The sequence below is a fragment of the Nerophis ophidion genome, linkage group LG08 (genome assembly GCF_033978795.1).
Source record: "Nerophis ophidion isolate RoL-2023_Sa linkage group LG08, RoL_Noph_v1.0, whole genome shotgun sequence".
Classification (NCBI taxonomy): domain Eukaryota; kingdom Metazoa; phylum Chordata; class Actinopteri; order Syngnathiformes; family Syngnathidae; genus Nerophis; species Nerophis ophidion.
This window is the reverse complement of record NC_084618.1, coordinates 14563495-14578919: the sequence shown is the minus strand read 5'-3', so window position 1 is coordinate 14578919 and position 15425 is coordinate 14563495. Positions and strand designations below refer to the sequence as shown.

The 15425-nt window shown below is 36.7% G+C and overlaps 3 protein-coding genes across 3 annotated transcripts; all 3 read left to right on the top strand.

The window, feature by feature from the left end:
* Positions 1–2739: 2739 nt before the first annotated feature.
* On the top strand, positions 2740–13978 carry LOC133557378 (histone H3-like). Its single transcript, XM_061907782.1, has 3 exons — positions 2740–3032; positions 12737–12782; positions 13125–13978. The coding sequence occupies exons 1-3, from the start codon at positions 2747–2749 to the stop codon at positions 13534–13536; spliced, it is 744 nt and encodes a 247-aa protein (XP_061763766.1). The 5' UTR covers positions 2740–2746; the 3' UTR covers positions 13537–13978.
* On the top strand, positions 7096–7639 carry LOC133557374 (histone H2B 1/2-like). Its single transcript, XM_061907778.1, has one exon. It carries the CDS (start codon positions 7118–7120, stop codon positions 7490–7492), a length of 375 nt encoding a protein of 124 aa, XP_061763762.1. The 5' UTR covers positions 7096–7117; the 3' UTR covers positions 7493–7639.
* On the top strand, positions 10969–12013 carry LOC133557368 (histone H1-like). The gene has a single exon (XM_061907771.1). It carries the CDS (start codon positions 11013–11015, stop codon positions 11625–11627), a length of 615 nt encoding a protein of 204 aa, XP_061763755.1. The 5' UTR covers positions 10969–11012; the 3' UTR covers positions 11628–12013.
* Positions 13979–15425: the final 1447 nt, after the last annotated feature.

Sequence of the window (15425 nt, the reverse complement as noted above, 5' to 3'; positions counted from 1 at the left end):
ATAAACATAACAGTTTTATTATGTTCTCACATCATATATTTTGTTCCATGTCAGACTGGCTAATGATCCAAAAGACAGCTAAACGGGCGACAATCTAACAAAACAGTTTAAAAGTAGAGTTTACTTCAACGTGTATTTGCTACTCACATTGGTAACATGAATGAATGAATGAATGAATGAATGAAATAAGTTTATTTCGGTCATATAATCAATCAAATCAAATCAATCAACCATTGTGTGTGATCAGTTTTACAGTACATGTTATATGTATACAATAATGCACATTTACACATAAAAGAAAAGAAAAAGAATGACCAAAAAAGGAATAGGCTGAAGCCAAAGCTTATATTTGCCTATCCTATACCTTCACAGAAAATTAGATTGCCTGGAACATCAACATAAAAAAATAAATAAATCAAAAATCAATGGGATGAAAGTAATTGTGACTATATTTTATAATTTTCAATTATTTCACCTTCCAATGTTTTCTTAAACCTTACCAAAGAATTGCATGTCTTCAGCTCATCACTGAGCTTGTTCCACCATTTAACTCCTAAAACTGTAATAAATTTGTATTTTATATTTGTTCTCGCTTTACCCATTTCAAAAATCGATATCCCCAGTAAATGATAGTTTTCTCCTCTTAAATGAAATAGCCTGCGAATACAAGCTGGAAGGCTGTTGTTCTTTACTCGAAACATAATTTCCATTGTTTTTAAAAACACAATGTCGGAAAATTTTAACACATTTGAACTCATAAATAAGGGATTGGTATGTTCATAGTAGCACACTTTGTGTATTATTCTAATGACCCTTTTTTGAAGTTTTATGATTGGGTCTATGTTTGTTTTATAAACATTTCCCCAAATTTCAACACAATACGTTAAATATGGAAAAATAAAAGAATAATACAACATGCAGGCATGTCTTATTCAGCATGTGTCTTACTTTGTAAAGAATAGCAATAGATTTGGATATTTTTCCTTTTATATATTCAATATGCGGTTTCCAACACAGTTTATGATCAATTATTATTCCCAAGAATTTAGTTTCATATACTCTATCAATTTCCACATGTGTCCTGTGACACACCTTCAAAATCATTCAAGGTTTTTTGACTTCATCTTTAAAATCCCGAAAGATCAATTTACCTTTGTGTCAAACTGTAACAATGACCTCAGAAATTTTAGGATGGATTATTTCCAAAATTAGATGACCTTGAAAATGAACATTCGGAGTATTGTCTTGACAACGATTAACATTGTTATAGATTTGAACAACACAGCACAAATGACATGTTTGACTTTTTTTAATACTGTATTACTCAATTTGACCTAATGTCATAATGTAAATTGTTACATTGAGAGGCAGTAAGGTTTTAAAATTGTGGTTGTATTTTGTAACTGCTATTTCTATATTGTGGCAGCAAAAGCAGATATTGTGGCTTTATGTTTGATAAAGTTATGTCCAAAGACAATTTATCTCTGTAATCCACATTAAAGGCCTACTGAAAGCCACTACTAGCGACCACACAGTCTGATAGTTTATATATCAATGATGAAATATTAACATTGCAACACATGCCAATACGGCCTCTTTAATTTACTAAATTGCAATTTTAAATTTCCCGGGAGTTTGTTGTTGAAAACGTCGCATAATGATGACGTGTACGCGTGACTGCACACACACACACAGCTAAAAGTCGTCTGCTTTAACCGCATAATTACACAGGATTTTGGAGATCTGTGTTGCTGAATCTTTTGCAATTTTTTCAATTAATAATGGAGGAGTCAAAGTAAAAAGATGGAGTTGGGAAGCATTAGCCACACAAACACACGGTGATTCATTGTTTAAAATTCCCGGAGGTGAAACTTTACTATGGATCAGAGCGCGGTTAAGCGAACATGGATCCCGACCGAATGTCAACCAGCAGGTTGCGGTGAGAAAATTGTGGTAAAAAGTCGCTTCTTACCAAAGATAAACTGAGCTTGCGCCATCCATAAAGCTGCCGTCGACTTACTTGAGACACTGCGCGTCAAGATACCCGTGGACACACACCTCCGACTATCAGGTACTGTTAAACTCACTAAAACACTAGCAACGCAATAGAAAGATAAGGGATTCCCCAGAATTATCCTAATAAATGTGTCTAAAAACATCTGAATCTGTCCCAATGAAATCACCTTTTTTTTAAACTTTTTTTTTTTTTTCTAGTCCGTCGCTATCAATATCCTCAAACATAAATCTTTCATCCTCGCTCAAATTAATGTGGAAATTGTCGTTTTCTCGGTCCAAATAGCTCTTTTTGTCGGAGGCTCCCATTAAAAACAATGTGAACATGTGAGGAGCCATTAACATGTGACGTCATCATCTGCTACTTCCGGTACAGGCAACTCTTTTCTGTTAGCGACCATAAGTTGTGAAGTTTATCGTGGATGTTCTCTACTAAATCCTTTCAGCAAAAATATAGCAATATCACAAAATGATGATGTATGACACATGGAATGGACCTGCTATCCCCGTTTAAATAAGAAAATCTCATTTCAGTAGGACTTTAAGAATGTGTGATATGAATGGCATTTGACAAAGAACCAAGTAGCATTGTCCATTGAGTAAAGGGGAGGTGCTTCTGATTAAAGCTCCTCCTCCCCAAGATTGTATCAGATGTCTTCTTTCAGGTCCGCTTTTGTGTAATAAGACCGGCCGCCTTTCTTGTAAGGAAGCATTGTTCAACTTCATAGCTAACATGTCTGGACGCGGCAAGGGAGGCAAAGGACTGGGGAAAGGAGGCGCCAAGCGTCACCGCAAAGTTCTCCGTGATAACATCCAGGGAATCACCAAACCCGCCATCCGCCGTCTGGCTCGCCGCGGCGGAGTGAAGCGTATCTCCGGCCTGATCTACGAGGAGACCCGCGGCGTGCTGAAGGTGTTCCTTGAGAACGTCATCCGCGATGCCGTCACTTACACCGAGCACGCCAAGAGGAAGACTGTGACCGCCATGGATGTTGTCTACGCCCTCAAGAGGCAGGGACGCACTCTGTACGGTTTCGGAGGTTAAACAATTCCTGGATTTTCCCCCATCAAAGTTTAAACGGTCCTTTTAAGGACCACCACCACATCTATAAAGAGCTCTATTACCTAAATGTTTAATCGTTACATTAACGGACACTAAGTTAGAATTCATAGAGATGGTCATGAAAACAACCATTATATAAAATATTTAGGATTGTCAAGGAATGGATAAACTCATATTAATTGACCAGTTAATTTAACCAAACGTTCAGTAATGAGTAGAAATCAGAAATTATTGATATCCAAGACAGTTTCAATTGATTAAATCAACTTTTATATATTTATATCATGCCTCAATATACCTTTTATATATCTAGGGCAGGGGGGTAGGGAACCTATGGCTCTACAGCCAGATGTGGCTCTTCTGTTGACTGCATCTGGCTCTCAGATACATTTTAGCTGACATTGCTTAACGATAAGTAATGAATAATTCCGCTGGTAATCACGATGTTAAAAATAACGTTCAAAATATAAAAACATTCTCATGCATTTTAATCCATCCATCCGTTTCAACCGCACCTGTTCAAAAAATAATGTTATTAAAAATAATTAGAGACTTATTATACTCTAAAAATGTCAGTTTTACTCAAAAAATGCACGCATTTAGTTGTATTCAATGTTAAAAAAATATGATGTGGCTCTCACGGAAATACATTTTAAACAATTTGGCTTTCATGGCTCTCTCAGCCAAAAAGGTTCCCGACCCCTGATCTAGGGCAATGGTTCTCAACCTTTTTTCAGTTATGTGCCCCTGTGAACATTTTTTTTTTTCATTCAAGTACCCCCTAATCAGAGCAAAAAAAAAGTTGGTTGAAAAAAAGAGGTAAAGTAAAATACAACACTATGTCATCAGTTTCTGATTTAATAAATTGTATAACAGTGCAACATATTTTTCATTTGTTGTGGTCTTTTTTGAACTTTTTTGAAAAAAAAAAAACTAATAACTTTGTGAAAAATAAACAAGTGATTCAATTATAAATAAAGATTTCTACACCTAGAAGTAATCATCAACTTAAAGTCCCCTCTTTGGGGATTGTAATAGAGATCCATCTGGATTCATCAACTTCATTCTAAACATTTCTTCACAAAAAAAATCTTTAACATCAATATTTATGGAACATGTCCACAAAGAATCTAGCTGTCAACTCTGAATATTGCATTGTTGCATTTCTTTTCACACTTTATGGACTTACATTCATATTTTGTTGAAGTTGTATTCAATAAATATATTTATAAAGGATTTTTGAATTGTGTTTTTTTTAGAATATGTTTAAAAAGTCTCACGTACCCCTTGGCATACCTTCAAGTACCCCCAGGGGTCCGCGTACCCCCATTTGATAACCACTGATCTAGGGTATTATACCCTTTCAGTGTTTATTTTTATTTTTTATGATGGTCTTTTCAACTGTTACCATTAAGAATAGGTTAATCTACCTGCAACATTGCATCTTTGACCACCAGAATCAAACAAAGCTGGAAATAACTTTCACTTTTAGAAATTGCTCCCTGGATATTCAGGATTTAGAGAGGCCTGTCAGGGCTCTGGTTTAGTTTTGGAGTAGTTCCTTTGCTTTGCAGCTCAGCATTTATGTTTTGGGTGCACATATTTTAAGTGCTTATAGAGGTTGGTAGTAGTAGTAGTAGTGTTACCTCTGGAACGTATACTTTTACTGCATATGTCACAACTATCAGTTTCTCGTCTGAAACTGTAAAATAGCTCCACAAAACATTCTACTTCCCTTCCGCCATCTCACCAGCAGGAGAGAGGAGGGAAGGGGCCTAGTGGACCTGAGCAAGATGATCAACCGGAGAACTTTTTAAATAAATATAAGTGAGTTGCTGAATTTACAGAAGAGAAACTACGGGTACAACATACATATCGATCTCATCACTCTAGTATCACAGCCACCTTGGTATTGATACTATTCACATCTGGATTTAGCCATCCATAATAATTAATACTCCTTCAAAAAATATGAATGTTGAAGAACTGAATGATCAATAATGCGCTCAAAAGTCTGGCTCATTGGTTTGGTGTCTCTGCATATCTACAATACGTTATTTTACTCTGTTTTACTGAGAAAACAGCATCTGGCGGTGGTTATAAACACACACACACACACATTTATATATTGTATATAATTTTATACAATATTGGTGTGAATTATTCTTTCTTGTTTTAGTTTATTTCGAACGTGAACACACTATAAGTATAATACATCATAAAATGTCATATTATTTTGTATCATTGTCAGAATCAGTGGGAAGAAGCAGAGCTTATTAAATCCTACACCTTTCCCACTTCAGAGCGTTTACAAAACATAACTTCGTTTAGTCTTCTTTTTGTAACACAGTGACATCGGGGAATGATTAATACATCTGTTCTTGTAATAGATAATTAAGTCAGTCATGATTAATATACTGAGATGTCAAATATCCAATTTTCAAGGAGGTTGAAGGTGTTTCTCATTCTTCTTTGTACTTTTTAAGCACATTTTAACTGGAACAACCTCTTAAACTGGATCATACCACTACATTGATTAACTTTACTTAATCCATTCCATAATTTAATTCCACAAACTGATATGCTACAGGTTTTTAGTGTTGTACGAGCATACACATGTTTTGAATTAGATTTTCCTCTAAGATTATATTGCTCCTGTTTAGTTGAGAAGAATTGTTGTACATTCTTGGGTAGCAGGTTATAATTTGCTTTGTGCATCATTTTAGCTGTTTGCAATTTTACCATATCATTGAACTTCAATATTTTTGACTCAATAAATAAAGGGTTTTTATGTTTTCTATATCCAACATTATGTATCAGTCTAATTATTCTTTTCGGTGAATGAAATGTACTTTTGTAGTTGTTTCCCATATTTCTCCACAAACACTCAGATATGTAACACTAGTGAGCAGAAGAGAATATGAAGGCATTTTCAAGCCAGGACATATTTTGATTTGTTCATTATTGAAATGTTTCCTTCCACCTTATAATGGCAATTGTTTTATGAGATTTCCAATACATTTTATCATCTATTATTGCTCCCAAAACATCCAGTTTATTTTACCCTTTCAGTGTCTACTCTGTCTATTTCTATTTTTGTATGATGGTCTTTTCTACCAAATTTTACCAAATAGCATTATTTGAGTTTTACTGAGGTTTAAGGAAAATCTGTTGATTTATTGAATTATTCTGAAACAGTTTAATGTAGCTAAAGTTTCAATGGTAAACATTCTATAAGGACTATTAAGGTTATTTAAAAAAAAACATTTTTCCAGTTTAAAAAACGATTAACACAGCAGTTACGTGCACCAGAATGTTTTTTTTTTTTTTTTTTTTTTTTTTTTTTTTTACTGATATACCAATATTACTCTTATTTATTGGAATTATTTTTGACGTATTGATCATTTTTGTAAATATTCCTTAAGGTGGTTTCACATCACTTTGACAGTGACATCACTATATTTCAAGGGGTTTGCTAATACGGAAAACTATACAAAAAATACATAAGAATAAACTGTATATACAAGTATAAAAAGTAAGCCATTGTAAAGATGTACATTTAAAAAATATATATATAATATATATGCTATTCTGAATAACAAAAATACTGCTGAATCTTCTAGTGTATTCTTTTTTATCTTGAAGATTAGATGTAGTATTCAGACAAAGATCACACACAGCAAAAAACTATAGCACAAAATATGTTATGCTGCTTTTTCATGAAACACTAATAAACATTACAGCCTAGTTTTTTTTACAAATGTGTCAAAAATATGTCAGAAGTGTTGATAGTATTTTCTGAAATTCTTCCAAAACCGAATAAACAATTTTAAGGACGGTTCTACGTCAGAAAACGCTTATTTATACTTTGTTATTTTCTTCCAATAGAGAAAAGGAGGTATGGCATCGTCATTAGTAATGTCAGCCAATCAAAAGAAAGCGTTGGTGCATAGTAAATTTACATAAAACTGGTTATTTACAGCGCTGCCTCGCCATCAGTCCACAGGAAATATCTCCAAGAGACATACGGTCAACAGTACGATGCCTGAGCCAGCCAAGTCCGCGCCCAAGAAGGGCTCCAAGAAAGCCGTCACCAAGGCTGCCGGAAAAGGCAAAGGCAAGCGCAGAAAGACAAGGAAGGAGAGCTACGCCATCTACGTGTACAAGGTCCTGAAACAGGTCCACCCCGACACCGGCATCTCGTCCAAGGCCATGAGCATCATGAACTCCTTCGTCAACGACATCTTCGAGCGCATCGCCTCCGAGGCGTCTCGTCTGGCTCACTACAACAAGAGATCCACCATCTCTTCCAGGGAGATCCAGACCGCCGTCCGCCTCCTGCTGCCGGGTGAGCTGGCCAAGCACGCCGTGTCTGAGGGCACCAAGGCCGTCACCAAGTACACCAGCTCCAAGTAAAGATGCTCTAGTAGATTCACTCGAGCTCCATCAAAACGGCTCTTTTAAGAGCCACTTAATTCTTCTGAAGAGCAACACACTTTGAATTCGGAATATGGTTTTATTGTACCTTAACCTGCTGCCAGTAAATATTGTTATTTATCAGAGTTTGGACATTTCTCTAATGCAATTTACAGTTCAAACATCGGGCTAAAATAGTATAATTTGAGCATAATATTTGATATTACATATATATACATTGATTAGTGTCATGAAGTACGGGTCGATTAAATATTTTTTTTATAATTTTTTCAGAAATATTCTTCATTTATACTCTTGTTCTGTTAACGTTCAATTAGGTGGTGCCATTAATCCACTATTTTGGATTATACTTCAACTAGAATGATAGCATTCTAGCAAATCAGGAAAAAAAACAAAATGTATGCAAAGTATACAACCCAAAGAAACAGGACATAACAAAAATGTAAGACTGATTTTTGTGTACTTAAAGTACTGTCAAGTTTTCAGCGGGTGTGGTACTTATCTTTTACACATGACGTATTTTAACATGACGTTAAAGGTGTTCAATACAAATATTGTATTATATATGTATTGGCTTTTGATGGTCTAGGACAGGGTCGCTCACACTTTTTCTGCAGGTGAGCTACTTTTCAATTGACCAAGTCGAGGAGATCTACCTCATTCCAATTTATATTTATTTATTTATGAAAGATACTTTTTTGTTAACAGGTTAATGGTGTTTAATGATAATACAAGCATGTTTAATACACATAGATTCCTTTCTTTCATGAAGACAAGAATATAAGTTGGTGTATTTGATTCTGATGACTTGCATTCATTGGAATTAGACAGTGGTGCTGATAACGTCCGCATTTTCAAATGGAGGAAAAAAAAAAGTCCTCCTTTCTGTCCAATACCACATGAAAGTGGTTGGATTTGGCATCTCATTTGTCCAACTTGCATACTCGTTTTTAAACACTTTGTTATGAGAGTAGCATATGTGTGTGGCCCTTTAATGTCTGGCAGCAGGTGAGTGACGTCAGTGAGTGTGCGGGTGGGCAAGCAAGGGAGAAAGCGGTCGCTGAGGGCGGGGGAGAAATACATTGGCATCAAACTCCGTAGCCTGCTAGCTTGTGCACGCTAGCTTTCTGAGACTCTTATTTTGTTAGCACAGGCAGGATGAAACAGGTCTTTTATGGTGAAGACAGGAACTGTGCTGTCGGTCTTTAGAGTTTTGACAGTAGGTACGGAGTCTCTAGAAATAAAATGTGTTTCTCAGCGTCCGCCCTGTTAGTGATTTTTTTCTTAAATATGAGCTCGCAGCAGCCAGCGTCATCTCACAAGATCCTCGGGTGCCGAGAATGTCAAACAACTGACAAAAGTGATGTCTTGGTATGATTGATGATTGCTCATTTTTATGTCTATTTTTTAATGCCTGGCTTGAGATCGACTGACACACCCTCCGAGATCGACCAGTCGATCGCGATCGACGTAATGGGCAACCCTGGTCTAAGATAATCAAGTACTTGCCCAAACTAAAACATTTTAATTGTCGAAATAAAAGGCATTTAAATTTAATTGCGATGTTACTTCTGTCAATTAGTCTGTTTAAAAAGTAATAGTAATTAGAATGTATTCAAAGTATGTTTTAACTATACTACACATTTCAGTAGGATTCCTATTGATGGAGAGCGTTTTACCCCTGGATTCAACAATATAAATAATTGCATTAATACACATGCCATGAGTAAAAACTAGCCAGTCAAAGTAGCAACATCATTCCTTTCATGGTATTTGCCTTTTTCCCTAATATAATCCTGATTTACTTTGATATCTAACCTTTGCTGCCTACTACTTTGCAGTCTATAGCTTAAATGTGGGCCTAAATGAGACACAAAGATTTAAATGTATGGTTTATCTGTTGCGGACTAAAATAAAAAGCTACATCAAGGAATATCAAATTCACATTTCCAAAAATTCCACGTTTGAAAAAAAGGAGAAGAACCGAGAGTTTATATGATCCTTACTTTGTGTGTCAACTTGTCTAATAGTATTGTCTATATACTGGTCATTATTGTACATGTTGACACTGATATTTCCTGTATGTTGAAATAATTTCTACACTTCCTGTGCTTTGATGTCATTATTGTCTATTTGTTGGAGAAAAGATCATGGAATGTGTAACTAGTGTGCAGTGGTGAAAGTAAGAAATTAATAAGGGAAAATGCTGCGTTAAAGACATTAACGATGAATGATGTAAAGTAATAAATGTATACGTTAGATGTAAATCAAGCAACAAACAGTTCATGATCAATAAATTAAATACATTATTATAGTTATCATACATGCTGCTGCTGTTAAGATGAATGGTTGAAAATGTTTTGTGGAATGTAATATCACTCTATAAAGTATTGAAAAATAAAAGTGTTGTCAACTACAATGAATGCATTGTGTTGTTCATCTTTATCACCTTTTATATGAATACAGTGCAAACAGTTTCTAAAGTTCATTGTTTAATGTTATCTAAAAATACATTGAAGTATTATTAGTGTTGCACATGCAATACATGAGTATTTAGGCAATAATGGACATGTGTTGAATTATTTTAGTAGATAATAGTAGTCAGTCATGCTGTACACTGACTACTCTTTATCCTCTCTTTATATGTGTATAAAAATCTATTTTCTATAGTCAACATATTTATTTCAATACTCTTTATCCTCTCTCTATATATGTATATACAAACCTATATAGTCAACATATTAATGTCTATAGTGTTGTCCTGTGAGAAGATATATTGTGATAAAAGTGTTCTAGTGTAAGGAGAGTGGGTCTCCACTTTTGTTTGTTTAGTAGCATTTGGAACATAAAACTATGGTTCTAATACAAGATGGACTGACACAAGTCTTTAATTGCACAAAGAGAATAGAATGATGTATTAAAGACGTGAGAGGTGATATTAGATGATAACAGACACCAGCCTGACCCCAACAGTGGTCATTGTGTTTGCTGCGTCACTAAAACCTTGTCTTGTTTCACAGCGGCCATCAATGTTTGTCTATTTGGGCTGGGAGTTTCTGAGTGAACATGTTTTGTAACCTGTAGGGCAGTTTTTTTTGCATTGTGAGGGACTTTTAAGTGTTTAATTGTAGAAATGAGTGAGGAAAGTCGTCCAGCTTTGCTGCTGATGTCGGGGAAGAAGTCAGCTTTGGAGGGTAGTTCGATCCAAATGTCACAAATGTGCACACTCTAAACGTCATAAATGTGAGGAGACACTAGTCTACTACAAAATGAGATCATTTTTACTTTCTAAAATCATTTATTTCGCGTCTTTTAATCGTTTTAAATGTGCGGAGAAAACACAAGTGAGGCCAGTTTGACAGCGCGCCGAGGAGAGAGCCAGTCGCTTGAGTCTCCACGGTTCTCATCCTGCCTTTAAGTTCCGCCCCTTGCGACGTACTGACCAGTTGAGTCTCACCTCAGTCCCTGTCAACAACCACCCGAGTCAAACCAAGCCATCATGGCAGAAGTAGCACCAGCCGCACCCGCTCCGTCCAAGACGGTAAAGAAGAAGAAGACCACCAAGACCGCGAAGGCCGGACCCAGCGTGTCCCAGCTGATCACCGAGGCTGTCGCCAAGTCCAAGGAGCGCAAAGGAGTCTCTCTAGCCTCCCTCAAGAACTCCTTGAACGCCGCCGGTTACGATGTGGAGAAGAACAAGGCTCGCATCAAGATTGCTGTCAGGAAACTGGTGGCCAAGGACATCTTAGTGCAGACCAAGGGCACCGGCGCTTCCGGCTCCTTCAAGATGAACAAGGCGTCCGAAGCCAAGCCCAAGAAAGCTCCCGCTAAGGCTAAGAGCGCCGCCAAGAAGCCCGCAGCCAAGAAATCACCAGTGAAGAAAGTCGCAGTCAAGAAGTCTGTCAAGGCCACAACTAAGAAGCCTGCAAAGAAGGCGACAACCCCGAAGAAGAAGGCAAAGACGGCGGCTAAGAAGAGCACCAAAAGCCCCGCCAAAGCCGCCAAGCCGGCGGCGAGGAAAGCCCCAGCGGCCAGGAAGAGTCCTGCTGCCAAGAAGAGCCCCGCTAAGAAGGCGAGCAAGCCTAAAGCCAAGACTGCAGCCAAGAAGAAGTGAATCTTCTCTTCTTACATTAAACCAAACGGCTCTTTTAAGAGCCACCACTTCTTTTTAAAGAGCAATATTCGATTGTGACATGATTGTTTTACCATGTTACAGCCTCTACAACGTTCTTTGCAAACTTCAATTGGGGTTTGTTGAACTGATATATATACATTGGTCAATGCGGTTGTCAGATGATGTGAAGTCTCAGATGTTTACATTGCAAACTCGAAACTAGATCCATCATTTCACCCTCTTAAAGTGAACATTAAAGGCCCTTAGAATGTTTTAATACCGGTTCGGGGATCTGATTGATTAATATATTTTTATGTTTCACACCTGGGTCAAATGAAATGCTTTTTTTGCAGTAAAATAAAAAATATATATTTTCCCCAGAAATATTTTGAAGATCATTATTGGAAGTAATTGGATTCTTTAAACAGGTCAATTTAAAACATTGACTTTGATTCACTTTTTTTAAAAACATAGTTTTTTTTAGCAGTTGGGCTGTTTTTATTTAATTCTAATGCTTGAACCTCAAAACCAAATTTCAGATTATAAAAGGTTTTATTTTTAAATTATCTTCGTTTCATGTTTTTTGAAAAACAAACCTTAGGTTTCAAACGACAAACAGCACATTTGTAGATTTCACCCCAAAATATTTCAAAGCGGAAGATTCCATTCAATTTGAGTCTTGAATAATTAATAATAGCATGGCAGCTTGTTCTGGTATTAGAGTCAACATTTCAACTTTTTATAATTATAATTCTATTTTTAGTAAATGAGCAGCAGGAGACAATTGCCATGGTACTGTTCTCCCTCTCTCGCTGTTATGTTTTTTTTTTTTTCTTGTTTCTTGCATTAAACAAAGAGAACACTGTCTACCAAGTCAAATTCACCATGTGTTAAACATATTTGGCCAATAAAACCATTGGAAAAGAAAAACATCCATCTTCTTCCGCTTATCTGAGGTCAGGTCGCGGGGGCAGCAGCTTAAGCAATCAATAAACTCAAAAAGGTATGATTGACACATAACCCCCAGTATGCTGCTGCAATACATTATATATGGATATAATAATCTAATACAGGAGACTACGGTCCATCCAGACCCGCCACCTGAACAGGTTTTTCCCCCACGGCCATCAGGCACTTAAACAATAACAAGATCTGATCGCTCAGTTACAGCTCTTTTTATTACCTATTATTGGTTTTATGTTGCACGATTGCACCACAATTGTGAACCCGTTCTCAAATAATGGCAATAAAAAACAATTCTGATTCTAATTTCTGGTGCCAAACTACATTCTGCAAATAGTCCGGGGCTTCAGAGGCTGTTGGGCAGTTCTTGTCGATGATTGGTTCATATCAAAGTGCTCTTGTCCAATGGTTGATCAGCCTTTGCGCCGAACTCCTCCCATATGGACCAATCAGCGCTGACTTGTCTTTATAAAAGGCACAGCTTGCAGTGGTTTTGATTCATCGTACTTTCCCCAGAGTCGAGACGTAACCAACCATGGCAAGAACCAAGCAGACAGCCCGTAAGTCCACCGGTGGCAAAGCCCCCAGGAAGCAGCTTGCCACCAAGGCCGCTCGCAAGAGCGCACCCGCCACCGGCGGCGTCAAGAAACCTCACCGTTACAGGCCCGGCACCGTGGCCCTCCGTGAGATCCGTCGCTACCAGAAGTCCACCGAGCTGCTCATCCGCAAACTGCCCTTCCAGCGCCTGGTCAGGGAAATCGCCCAGGATTTCAAGACCGACCTCCGCTTCCAGAGCTCCGCAGTGATGGCTCTCCAGGAGTCTAGCGAGGCATACCTGGTCGGTCTGTTTGAGGACACCAACCTGTGCGCCATCCACGCCAAGAGAGTCACCATCATGCCTAAAGACATCCAGCTGGCCCGCCGAATCCGCGGAGAGAGAGCATAAGCTTCTAACTCTTCTACCACAACGGCTCTTTTAAGAGCCACCACACCTTCAACTAAAGTCATTCTTGCTACAATGTAACCATAGACAACTTGGTATTACTATTCTGACTGTATTCTTTAATAGTTGTAGTTGATGTCATATATACCTTAATTCTATCATTAATATCCATACTCAAATAGTCTAGGTAATTTTATGGTATGTAATTGAAAGAATTAAGGGTGTTTCATACTGATCCTTACCTTCAATATATCTGTCATTATTTTTTAAAATTGTATCTCTAATATATTCCAATAGTTTGATTTGCATTCAATTAATCTCTAATACTAATCTTAATCTTGTATGTTCATCCATATACTCAAAATTATTCTTTAATGGTTAAATTACTTTTTTAAAATGTTTTTTGTCAGTTTTCTCATTTTCTTATTTGATTTTGAATTTTATTTTTTCTGCTTTTTTATTCCTATTAGTGTTAGTTGTGATCGGTCATCACATTATAAGCTTTGTTTCTTCTTGCTTCTATTCAGACCTTTTTTTAACTTTTTCTTTTATTTTTTTTAAAACTAATTTAAGTATTGAATTTGAGATGTTTTATTGTTAAGCAGCTAATATTGTGGTATTGGTACCAAGAAGGATTTGGATACTTTTCTAAATAAATGGGGACCACAAAAAATTGCACAATTGGTTTTATTTTAACAAAAAAATCTTTGGCACATCAAAACGTGTTTATTATTGCAATCGGAAAAAATGTTCTTCCTTAAATAAAATGTTGAACATACTAGACACATTGTCTTTTAGTAGTAAGTAAGCAATTTAAGGCTCCTAATTAGTTTGCTAATGTATGCAGTAACATATTGTGTCATTTATCATTCTTTTATTTTGTCAAAATTATAAATGACAAGCAGTAAAAAATGGATAATTATTTCACTTGTTCGTTTACTGTTAAAATCTGCTTTTTTTCTGTTTCAACATGTTCTATCTACACTTCTGTTAAAATGCAATAATCACTTATTCTTCTCTTCTTTGATACTTTACATTAGTTTTGGATGACACCTCGCATTTAGGTATCAATCCAATATCAAGTAGTTACAGGATCATACATAGGTCATATTCAAAGTCCTCATGTGTCCTACGGTGTTAAGAGAAGCATGTCCTATTCCTCCTCGTGCAGGGATGACACTACTGAGAAACGTACTTTATGTGTCACCATGGAGGCCAGGATTAGTGATTTAGAAGTAGCTAAAACACGGCCGACTGCGGATGGACATTAGCCTCTAAGTAGTTAGCCATGTTTTAAAGCCCCTTTTGCTGAGCGGTATTTCAGTGTTTTAGCTTCACCATCATCGTTAGTTTTTAAGCTACAATGCATCCATTCTCCCTTTTCTGTCCACATACTTTGTCTCCTTGTAAGTACTCTGTGTGTGTGCCATGGCGAACATGCTCCTCTGCTCTAAAACCATCAATGTGACGACGATGCGGCATCATGCCCGGTAAAAAAAGAAACGGACAAAAAAGGGGCAACCGGTACTTTTCAGATAGTATCGTTTTTTTATTTTGATTCATTAGTACCGCGATACTATACTATACTATACTTCATTGCTCAGTATTTTAGTTTTTTGTCCGAAATTAATTTTAAAACTGATCATAAAATGTGTATCTGAGGAAATACAGCATATGAGGTAATTGTAAAACGTATAAATATTTCTGGTATCTACAGCACAGTTATAAAACATTAAATACTGGAGTAAAACATGCTCTATTCCAGGGGTCGGGAACTTTTTTGTCTGAGAGAGCCATACAAGCCAAATATTTGAAAAAGTACTTCCGTGAGAGCCATATAATATTTTTTTAAGGCTGAACACAACTAAATGCGTGTATTTTTAAGTAAAATC

Bases quoted from the DNA above. Each gene is read 5' to 3' on its own strand.
- LOC133557378 (XM_061907782.1), top strand. From the start codon at position 2,747: ATGTCTGGACGCGGCAAGGGAGGCAAAGGACTGGGGAAAGGAGGCGCC. The intron at 3,033-12,736 runs GCACTCTGTACG...CCACCTGAACAG, and splicing joins CGCCCTCAAGAGGCAGGGAC to GTTTTTCCCCCACGGCCATC. The intron at 12,783-13,124 runs ATCGCTCAGTTA...GACGTAACCAAC, and splicing joins TTAAACAATAACAAGATCTG to CATGGCAAGAACCAAGCAGA.
- LOC133557374 (XM_061907778.1), top strand. From the start codon at position 7,118: ATGCCTGAGCCAGCCAAGTCCGCGCCCAAGAAGGGCTCCAAGAAAGCC.
- LOC133557368 (XM_061907771.1), top strand. From the start codon at position 11,013: ATGGCAGAAGTAGCACCAGCCGCACCCGCTCCGTCCAAGACGGTAAAG.